The 11,335-nt window shown below is 54.4% G+C and overlaps 1 protein-coding gene across 1 annotated transcript in view; it reads right to left on the bottom strand.

Moving 5' to 3' along the window:
- The window catches only part of TTLL8 (tubulin tyrosine ligase like 8), a 42,139-nt gene extending 31,153 nt beyond the window's left edge, over positions 1 to 10,986 (bottom strand). Inside the window, exons 1-5 of the mRNA XM_055374484.2 lie at positions 10,859 to 10,986; positions 8,856 to 8,960; positions 7,225 to 7,316; positions 2,229 to 2,367; positions 1,370 to 1,443 (exon numbers count right to left, since the gene is read on the bottom strand). Coding sequence (XP_055230459.1) covers positions 1,370 to 1,443; positions 2,229 to 2,367; positions 7,225 to 7,316; positions 8,856 to 8,922 — 372 coding nt within the window. The 5' untranslated portion in view covers positions 8,923 to 8,960; positions 10,859 to 10,986. The remainder of the gene's footprint in view (positions 1 to 1,369; positions 1,444 to 2,228; positions 2,368 to 7,224; positions 7,317 to 8,855; positions 8,961 to 10,858) is intronic.
- Positions 10,987 to 11,335: the final 349 nt, after the last annotated feature.

Genomic DNA, 11,335 nt, shown 5'->3' on the forward strand with positions numbered 1-11,335 from the left:
CACCTGAGGCCAGGAGTTCAAGACCAGTCTGACCAACATGGTGAAACTCGTCTCTACTAAAAATACAAAAATTAGCCGGGCATGGTGGCGGGCGCCTGTAATCCCAACTACTCCAGAGGCTGAGGCAGGAGAATCACTTGAACCCAGGAGGCAGAGGTTGCAGTGAGCCGAGACTGCACCATTGTACTCCAGCCTGGGCAACACAGTGAGACTCCATCTGAAAACATCCCCCCTAAAAAAAAATGTGTGTGTGTGTGTGTGTGTGTAAATAATAGCATACTAACCACTAACCACTGTGTACTGGGGTGAGAAACAGCATCGTCAACAGAGCCGAAGTCCCCCAGCCGCCCCCACCCGGTAACTGCCACCTGCTTCTGTCTCTCCTCCAGGCGCAATGAGCAGAATGTTTCTGTCTCTCTGGAATGCATGTGCTACAATCCTCACCCCCAGGGCGATGGCATAGGAGGCTTTAGGATTAGGTCATGAGCCTGAGCCCCTTATGATGGGCTAGCACCCTTATAAAAGAGGCCCCAGAAAAACCCTCGACCCTGGGTGAGGACGCAGAGAGAAGCCAGCCGTCCATGAAGCAGGACACTCTCACAGCACCCAGCCACGCTGCCCCAACCCAGACTCCAGCCTCCAGAACAGTGAGGAATGTTCTGATGTGTCCACACCACTGCCCACGGACCTGTGGGAGCCGCTGGAGCACCCAGGATGCTCTGTAGGAATGGCACTGACTCCAGGAACCTGGAAGGGCGAGCTCACTGGCCATGTGGGAGGCGCCTCATCAAATCTGGGCCCATTTTTCTATTTGTCTTTTCATTACTGATTTGTGAGTTCTTCATATATTCTGGACATTTGATCTTTTAAATTTTAAGTACTGCAAACGCCGCCTCCAACTCTGGTTTCCCTTTCGCCCTCTTTATGGTGGAGTGCTGGGAGCCCCGGAGGGACTAGGCTGGGCTGGGGAGGTGGGGAGGCACATACTACTGTGTTGCTGGAGACCCCAGCTCACTCGCTGGCCAGGCCCCATCCTGCAACACACCAGCCGGGCTGTCCGAGCCCTGCCGGGCCTCAGTGCCCTCAGCTTCCACATGCGCACAGCAGGCCAGCCCGGTGTGGGTGGAGGGGAGCTGGGAGCACCGGGTCCACCCACTACACAGCGGCTCATCCAGCACCGAAGGGCTCGCCCCACCCCTGGGGGCAGCCAGGCCCTGCTGCCCGGTCAAGGGGCCCTGCTGTGACTGGGGCTTTGCCCCCGCCGGGCTGCCATCCCCCCATGACATGGGAGAGTGGGCACGGAGCAGGGCGACGGTGTGAGAAGCTTTGGAGAGGCCGCAGCTGACCGTGACGCATGCAGGGGACGTACCATCACGTCGTGGATGTTGTCCGTTTTCTCCAAAGCCATTTCTTGATTTTCTTTGACTTTGGCACATGTATCATCTGCCAACAAAACACAGGGGGTCCTGAACATGAAGCCTCAGCCAGACTTCCCGCACCGGGTCCGTTACCACAACTGCAGGCAGCGCAGCGACTTTACTTCCAGAAACCTGGCTCCGGATGGGGCCTTCCCCTGGTGGAGCGGGAGCCTCTGTGGGTCCTGAGTCAGGCTTGGGGCATTCTGGCAGCTCCCATACATCCAGTGAGCGTCCACCGCACAGCACCTCCCCAGGGCTGTGACAGGGCTTGGGGGCCCGGGATTCCTGGAGGCCCAGGTGTCCCCAGGTGTGGAATGGTGGAGACAGCCCGGGATGGGGGTGGGAGTGATAGAGGCTGAGGGGCCACAGGCAGGGGTGGAGGAGGAGGGGGACATTTGATCCGGGTCTCAATGGGGCCAAGAGGACGCAGACACAGCTGTGCAGATGTCAGCGAGGAGCAGCCGGCACCACGGGGGCCTGAGGAGTGGACTTCAGGGACCTGGGGCTGGAGGAGGGACAGCTGAGGCCGGGCGGAGAGAGGATGACAGAAACCGCCCGGGCAGGAGGAGGCCTGGGTGGGGGCCACAGGGACTCTGAGAAGGGAGCAGGGCTGGGGGCTTGAAAGGGTTTGCCTGGCACGACCGCCTGGGGCAGGGAGGCCAGGAGGGTGATGGAGACCTGGGGTCGGAGATACCCCATCACGCACACCAGGGCCGAGGGGCAGGCACCACACTCAGGACGGCGCCGACTCCTCCTGCCCGCGACAGACGCACATGCCCTGAGCTGAGACGTGCGCCTCTGATACGCTACCATTGACTCGGGCGCCTTCGTCCTCGACATCCGGAATGACCTTGGGCAAAAAGTGGAACTTCTTCTCTACCCAGCCCTTCCTTCGCAGAGCGGCCCGGACCACCGGGTAGTGTCCATAGATAGAGAAAATCTTCTTCTCCTAAAATGGCAAGAGGATATTTTATTTTATTTCAATCATTTTTGGGGAATAGGCAGATTTTGGTTGCATGGATAAGCTTGTTAATGCTGGTTTCTGAGATTTGGGGGCACCCATCACCCAATATGTCCTTTTTTTTTTTTTTTTTTTTGAGATGGAATCTCACTCTGTCACCCAGGCTGGAGTGCAGTGGGGCAATCTCAGCTCACTGCAACCTGTCTTCCAGGTTCAAGCAATTCTCCTGCCTCAGCCTCCCAAGTAGCTGGGATTACAGGTGCCTGCCACTAAGGAAGGAGACCACTACTATTCCTGCTGCCTTCCTCCCCCACCTTGCCTAGTTCACAAGACAGGAGGAGAGAAAGAGCAAAAAGTTGGGGGAAAAAAAAAAAGTAAGATAAATAGCCAGACAACCTTGGCACCACCACCCAGCCCTAGGAGTTAAAAAAAGTAATAATAATAACATCAACCCCTGACGTAAACTACTTGTGTTATCTGTAAATTCCAGACACTGCATGAAAAAAGCATTGTAAAACTTTCTGTTCTGTTAGCTGATGCATGCAGCCCCCAGTCACGTTTCCCATGCTTACTTGATGTATCACGACCCTTTCACGTGGACCCCTTAAAGTGGTAAGCCTTTAAAAAGGCCAAGAATTTCTTTTTCTGGGAGCTCAGTTCTTAAGACGCGAGTCTGCTGACACTCCCGGCCAAATGAAAACCTCTTCCTTCTTTAAACCGGTGTCTGAGGAGTTTTGTCTGTGGCTCATCCTGCTACACCACCAGGCCTGGCTAATGTTTGTATTTTTTAGTAGAGACGGGGTTTCATCATGTTGGCCAGGCTGGTCTTGAACTCCTGACCTCAGGCGATCTGCCCACCTTGGCCTCCCACAGTGCTGGGATTACAGGCGTGAGCCACCGCGCCCAGCCCCAATATGTGATCTTTTATCCCTCTCTCCGCTCCCAATCTTCCCCCGAGTCTCCAAACTCTATTTTATCATTCTTATGCCTTTGCATCCTCATAGCTTAGCTCCCTCTTATGAGAACAAACGATATTTGGTTTTCCATTCCTGAGTTACTTCGCTTGGAAGAATGGCTTTCAGCTCCATCCAGGTTGCTGCAAAAGACATTATCTGGTTCCTTCTTACGGCTGAGTAGTATTCCGTGGTGCAGATACACCAGAGTTTCTTTCTTTATCCGCTCGTTTGTTGATGGGCACTTTGATTGGTTCCATATTTTTGCAGTTGTGAACTGAGCTGCTGCAAACATGCGTGAGCAAGTGTCTTTTTTGTATCATGACTTCTTATCATCTGGGTAGATGCCCAGGAGTACGGTTGCTGGATCAAATGGTAGATCTACTTTCAGTCCTTTAAGGAATGTCCACGCTGTTTTCCACAGTGGTTGCACTAGTTTACATTCCCACCAGCAGCGTAAAAGTGTTCCCTGTTCACCACATCCACGCTGACCTCTTACTTTTTCACTCTTTAATTATGGCCATTCTTGCAGGAGGAAGGTGGTATCACATTGTGGTTTTAATTCGCATTTCCCTGAGAATTAGTGATGCTGGGCACTCTTTCACGCTTGTTGGCTGTTTGTATAGTATTTTAAGTCAAGGAATTGAAAAATAAGTTGATTATTTTTCTGTAAGAGGAGTTTTCAAAGCAGAAGGAGACAAACTGTGCTCTGGCGGGAAGACATCTGCTCAAAGAAGACCATGCCCACATCCAGGCACACAGCAGACGAAGCGGCACAATTGCAGCTGTAGCTGGGAACCCTGAGTCTGAGTCCCAGCACCCACACGAGACATCCGGTCGGTCCCAGCACCGCTCTGGGCCGCTGTCTACTCCGATAATCAGTCTGAGGCCTGTCACCCGCCGACGTGGCTGTGCACGTGAATGAGCCTGATCACCCGAGGCTTTGGGGAGAACGGTGGGGGAGCTGGACAGTCCGTGAGAGGGCTGGCACCCTCCGACTCCACAAGACACTCTGCCACCCCCAACACCCTGCTTAGCTGTGGTCAAACTGAGTAACTTTAGAAAAATGGATGGGCAGAATACAATTCCCAAGGAAACCACCAAAGGAATAAAAACAGTGTAAGATTTCCAACAGGTAAGAGAGAGGAAAGGAGGATTTAAAAAGTAATCAGTCCAAGAGAGTACATGAAAGGAGAGGAAAGGAAAATTGAACCGAAGGAACGTACTGAATGAATGAAGATAACAGATACACCTGAATACACCAACGGTTTAATTATAGATAAATACACTAAATGCTCCAGACAAAAGGCAAAGAGACCATCAAACACATAGGTATACAGATGATAGGGTATAGAAAAGGAAAAGATAGAAATATGAGACAAAATAGTCTTTGGGACAAATAAACATTACTAAGGTAAAGAAAACCATTTCATAATTTTAAAAAGATTCAATTCACTAGAAAGATACATGTGTATGCACCTATTAAGAAGGCATTAGTTATGAAAAACAAAAATAGAACTACAAAGTAGACAAACTCAAAATTATAATAGGGTATTTTAACCTCCTTCTCTCAGTAATTGATAGAATGCACAGACCAATAAGTTCCATAAGACTTTAGAGGATTTGAACAACTCAAATAACAAACTCTACTCTAGTGGCTATAAACAGCTCACTCTGGCAGAGTGCAGTGGCTCAAGTCAGTAATCCCAGCACTGTGGGAGGCCGAGGTGGGTGGATCACCTGAGGTCAGGAGTTCAAGACCGGCCTGGCCAACATGGTGAAACCCCGTCTCTACTAAAAATACAAAAATTAGCCAAGCATGGTGGTGCACACCTGTAGTCCCAGCTACTCAGGAGGCTGAGGCAGGAGAATCGCTTGAACCTGGAAGGCAAATGTTGCAGTGAGCCAAGACTGTGCCACTGCACTCTAGCATGGGTGACAGAGCGAGACTCCATCTCAAAAAAAAAAAAAAAAAGCACACTCTACACCAACTGTTACATAAATTAACAAAATGTTAGGCATAAAGCAAGTCTAAACAAATTTCAATGGAATAACATTACACATAGCACATTCTCAGCCACAATGCAATCAAGCTAGAAAACAAGAACAATATAACTACAAAAAAGTAACAAGTGTAGACTGTAAGAACAATACTTTTAAGTAACATGAACTGTAAAATACTTTGAACTGAACGTAGACAAACGTACTCCAAAATAAAAGCTTGTGAAATGCAGCTAATGCAGTACCCAGAGGGATAGTTGTAGCCTTAAATGTTTATACATTTATAAACTTTGATACATTTATATTTATAAATGTTTATACATTTAAAGGTTTCAGAAGAAAATCTGAAAATTAATGAGCGGATATGGTCCTACTTATATGAAGTTCCAGAAAAGCCCGAAGGACAGTGATAGAAAGCACAAATAGCGCATCCATGGTTGCCAGGATTTGGGACGGGGGCGGGGAATGACCGATAGGTGCCAAGGGGAACTCCTGAGGGTGATGAAATGGTCTTTATGAAGATTGCTGCCTGACTGCACATATTTGTACCTGAGGGTGATGGATCGGTCTTTATGGAGACTGTCTGACTGCACATATTTGTACACGTTCTGCTCTCTGTCCGGGTGTGTCCGGCCATAACATCACCGTGCCGTGCACCTGCAGTCTGCACATATTTGTACACGTTCTGCTCTCCATCCGGGTGGGTCCAGCCGTAACCTCACTGTGCCATGCACCTGCAGTCTGTGCACTTTCAGTGTGTGTTGTACCTCAGAGGGGAGTTAAGGGAATGCGGATGTTTTCTCACACCATTGCCAGCTGGATGACTCGGGGTTCCTCTGTGGTCAGGCCTTCTGAGCAGTGGAAATCGACACACCATCAAGACAAAGAAAGCTGCCTTTCCCCAGGTCACTTGCTCTTCTCATTCCAAGCATGGCAGACCTGGAGCCCTCAGCTCCCATTTACAGAACATGAGAGCCTTCCTTGTCTCCCCAGACACATATGGGGAGCGGAGGTCTCCTCCCTCCCCAAGGGAGGCCTTGCTTACATCCCAGTTAAAAGGTAAGGCCTCCCTCTCCTGGGCTCCCTCTCCTGGGGAGGGACAGTGCCAACTGCCCCATATAAGCTCCCAGGGCCATAATGTTGGGGTTCCTCTCCTGAGGTGCAAACCCCTCTGCACACACAGGTGGAGGCACAGTGAGCGTCCCTAAGGAGAGCCGGGGTGTGGGGAACCTACGCAGGCATTCTCTGAGTACCTGGAAGTCTGTTTCCCATCCAGGAGCCTCATGCTTCCCGTGGGGATAAGCAGATAAACAGATAAAGCCGGGACAAGCACCCACCCTAGGACACACAGTGGGCGGCGCTGGCCACCCCTTGGTGGGAGGCAGAGAAGCATTGCTTCTTTCTAAAGTATGGCTAAAATAAAAGGTATCTCCAGGCTAGGCGCAGTACTCATGCCTGTAATCCCAGTATTTTGGGAGGCCAAGGCGGGCAGATCACCTGAGGTCAGGAGTTCGAGACCAGCCTGGCCAACATAGTGAAACCTCCATCTCTACTAAAAAATACAAAAATTAGCTGGGCATGGTGGCATGTACCTGTAGTCCCAGCTACTCAGGAGGCTGAGGCACAAGAATTGCTTGAACCCGGGAGGGAGAGGTTGTGGTAAGCTGAGATCGTGCCACTGCACTCCAGCCTGGGCAACAGAGCAAGACTTCATCTCAAAAATAAGTTAAGTAAATAAATAAAAGGTAACGTGAGCCAAGTCCCCACAGGGAGGAGGCTGCAGCTCGGGAGCACAGTGCGTCAGAGGCCAGATGGACAGATTCCAAGTTCCAAAACAAATGTCCTTTTAAAAAAGTGTCCCCCTCCCCACCGAGTCCCAAGGAGCATTTACCTTGATTGCTTTTTCTGTTAACTGCCTTGCTATTTTGTATCTGTCTAATCTGGAGGAAGAAGCCAAGTCTTGGGAAATTCCTTGTTTTAATTCTGCAAAAGAGAAGGAGGACATCAAGTCAAAGGACAAGGCATCCAAGGCCAGGCACGGTGGCTCATGCCTGTAATCCCAGCACTGTGGGAGGCGGAGGTGGGTGGATCACCTGAGGCCAGGAGTTCGAGACCAGCCTGGCCAACACGGTGAAACCCTGTCTCTACTAAAAATACAAAAATTAGCCGGGCGGTGGTAGCTCATGCCTGTAATCCCAGCTACTCGGAAGGCTGAGGCAGGCGAATCGCTTGAATCCAGGAGGCGGAGGTTGTGGTGAGCCGAGATCGCGCCATTGCACTCCAGCATGGGCAACAAGAGCGAAACTCTGTCTCAAAAAAAAAAAGACATACGTCTGATGAGGCCAGACATGAAATGGCATATTCTGAGGGGTGCTATCCATGAGCCACCAAAATTCATCCACAGTGATGGAGACCAGAGCTGTGGGAGAGGGGGTGTGGCCGGAGATTGGTCCAAGGAATAGTGGTAGACGTGTCAGCGGTGTGTGAACCAGAGCGACTCCATCTTGAATAAGGGCTGGGTAAAATGAGGCTGAGACCTACAGGGCTGCATTCCCAGATAGTGAAGGCATTCTAAGTCACAGGATGAGACAGGAGGTCGGCACAAGACACAGGTCATAAAGACCGTGTTGATAAAACAGGTTGCTGTAAAGCTGGCCACGACCCACCAAAACCAAGATGATGATGAGAGTGACCTCTGGTCGTCCTCACTGCTACACTCCCACCAGCGCCATCTCAAAGAACATAAATAAAATAAAATTAAATTAAGAAGTTCTGATTATCAAAAGGAAGCATGAAGTGACTGACAAGGCCACATCCATCTGACAAAGAGCATGTATCCAGGACATACAGAGAATTCCTGCAAGTCCATGAGGCCATAGCGCGATTTAACCGCGGCCTGCAGTCCCGGAACCGCACTCCGAGAAGGAAGAGCTCCAAATGGCCAATAATCATGTGGAAAACAGTTCAACACCTTGAGCTGTCTGGAAATGCAAATTAAAACCACACACCCCAGAGTGCCCGAAACGGCAGCGAGGACACCCACTGCGGGTGGGGACGGGGGCGGGGGCACCGGAGCTCTCAATCCGGCCCTTAAACGGTTGGGGGACCTTCTAAAGCTGAGTATGCACCTGCCATGTAACCCAGTCATTTGACTCCTAGGGAGCATTTACCCACGCAGCGAAGACGAGTCTGAAGAGGGCAAGGGCAGGAAGGAAGAGAGAGGCGAGTGCAGGGCCTCCACGACCCGCCAGGAGAGCCCTCCACACCCACACGTTTAATTTCCCAGTTTCCCAGGAAGCTGGCCAGTGGGATCGGGGTACAGGAGGCAGGAGCCAGCGCCCTCCAACACCCCTGGGGTCCTCCGCCTGGACCGTCCAAGAGAAGGCGCCTGGTTCTGCAGCTTAGTGAAGTGCCTGCCCCCAGAGTCCCTGATTTCCTGGCAGCAGGCTGCAGCCAGCACTGCCTCTGAGCCCAGGCCACTCTGGGCGAGTGGCTGGCACACAGGCAATACATGATACCCACTATTTTCTTCTCTCCCGTCTCCATCCGAAGAAGAAGCCAACGAGAGCCCCTTCCTCTCTGGTTCCATACTGGCCTCCGAAAGCTTGCCCTTTGCTCCTCTGACCCCTAGAGGAGAGGGTGTGGTGGTTACAGGAAACTGGGAGGGTGTGGGGGGCTCTGGGGATGGAGAGGGTTCTGAGGCCCAAGCTGAGGGTCAGGTCTGGGTTGGGGTCAGGTCTGGGTTGGGGTCAGGTCTGGGTTGTGGGTCAGGTCTGGGTTGTGGATCAGGTCTGGGTTGGGGTCAGGTCTGGGTTGGGGTCAGGTCTGGGTTGGGGGGTCAGGTCTGGGTTGGGGTCAGGTCTGGGTTGGGGTCAGGTCTGGGTTGTGGATCAGGTCTGGGTTGGGCGGGAGGTCTGGGTTGGGGTCAGGTCTGGGTTGGGGTCAGGTCTGGGTTGGGGGTCAGGTCTGGGTTGGGGTCAGGTCTGGGTTGGGGGTCAGGTCTGGGTTGGGGGATCAGGTCTGGGTTTTTGGGGTCAGGTCTGGGTTGGGGTCAGGTCTGGGTTGAGCAGCAGGTCTGGGTTGGGGGTCAGGTCTGGGTTGGGGTCAGGTCTGGGTTGGGCGGGAGGTCTGGGTTGGGGTCAGGTCTGGGTTGGGGTCAGGTCTGGGTTGGGGTCAGGTCTGGGTTGGGCGGGAGGTCTGGGTTGGGGTCAGGTCTGGGTTGGGGTCAGGTCTGGGTTGGGGTCAGGTCTGGGTTGGGTGGGAGGTCTGGGTTGGGGTCAGGTCTGGGTTGGGGTCAGGTCTGCGTTGGGGGTCAGGTCTGGGTTGTGGGCATCAGGTCTCAATTGGGGATCAGGTCTAGGTCGAGGGGGAGGTCTGGGTTGGGGGGTCAGGTCTGGGTTGGGGTCAGGTCTGGGTTGGGGGTCAGGTCTGGGTTGGGGTCAGGTCTGGGTTGGGGGGTCAGGTCTGGGTTGTGGATCAGGTCTGGGTTGGGGTCAGGTCTGGGTTGGGGTCAGGTCTGGGTTGGGGTCAGGTCTGGGTTGGGGGTCAGGTCTGGGTTCGGGGATCAGGTCTGGGTTTTTGGGGTCAGGTCTGGGTTGGGGTCAGGTCTGGGTTGAGCAGCAGGTCTGGGTTGGGGGTCAGGTCTGCGTTGTGGGCATCAGGTCTCAATTGGGGATCAGGTCTAGGTCGAGGGGGAGGTCTGGGTTGGGGGGTCAGGTCTGGGTTGGGGGGTCAGGTCTGGGTTGGGGTCAGGTCTGGGTTGGGGGTCAGGTCTGGGTTGGGGTCAGGTCTGGGTTGGGGGGTCAGGTCTGGGTTGTGGATCAGGTCTGGGTTGGGGTCAGGTCTGGGTTGGGGTCAGGTCTGGGTTGGGGGGTCAGGTCTGGGTTGAGCGGAAGGTCTGGGTTGGGGTCAGGTCTGGGTTGGGGGTCAGGTCTGGGTTCGGGGATCAGGTCTGGGTTTTTGGGGTCAGGTCTGGGTTGGGGTCAGGTCTGGGTTGGGGGTCAGGTCTGGGGTTGTGGATCAGGTCTGGGTTTGGGGGTCAGGACTGGGTTTGGTGTCAGGTCTGGGTTGAGCAGCAGGTCTGGGTTGGGGGTCAGGTCTGGGTTGTGGGCATCAGGTCTCAATTGGGGATCAGGTCTAGGTCGAGGGGTAGGTCTGGGTTGGGGGTCAGGTCTAGGTTAATGAGGAGAGGTATGGGGTTCTGAAGGCAGAGGGAGTGGACAGTTGTGGAGTTCCCAGAAGATGGGGGAAGGTGGGGAGAACAGCTCTGGGCTTTCGAGGGCGGGCGAGTGGGTATAGTTGGGAAGGTTTAGTGGGGGAGTTCTGTGGTTCCGAGCTAGGCGGGTCTGGGATTCCTAGGGTAAGGGGTCTAGAATTTGGAGGCCCGGGGCGGGGAGGGGGTAGGCCTGGGTTTCCGGGTGTGGGAGGCGGGTCTGGGGTTCCGAAGGCAGATGGGGAGGAGGGGTCCTGTCTGGGATCGGAAGCGCGGACGGGCCTGGGGTTCCGCGGTCGGGGGTCGTGCTCACCGGGGACCGGGTCAGTGGCTCGCGCTGCGCCGCCCGGCTTCCTGGGGTTGCCTGGGACAACGTGCTGGGGCGGCCACGCGCATTGTGCACCCCCGGTGCGGCGGCTGCTGGGCCCGTGGCCTGGGGTTGTGCAGCGGCGGCGGCCCCGGGGCCTGGGGCTGCGCGGGCGGCGTGGGGCGCGGGGGCGCGGGGAGCTGCGGCGTGCGGGGGGCGCGGGCCCCGACGGGCAGCAGTCGTCAGCGCTTGGGCTGGGCCCGGGTTGGGGTCCGGGTCCCGGGCTGCTGTCGGAGCAGGCGCGGCTGCGGGGTCGGCGGCGCGGGACGGTGCGCGCCATGGTGTCCGCCGGGGGAGGGCCCGAGTGTAGCCCCAGGTCACGCGCTGCGGCCCCGCGCCCGCCTGTGGAGGTCACACTCAATCCCCCACCAGGTCACAAAGACCCGCGGGTCACACCCTGCCCCTCCCCCTCGGGCCCCCCAG

This window comes from Gorilla gorilla, chromosome 23 (genome assembly GCF_029281585.2).
Source record: "Gorilla gorilla gorilla isolate KB3781 chromosome 23, NHGRI_mGorGor1-v2.1_pri, whole genome shotgun sequence".
Taxonomy (NCBI): domain Eukaryota; kingdom Metazoa; phylum Chordata; class Mammalia; order Primates; family Hominidae; genus Gorilla; species Gorilla gorilla.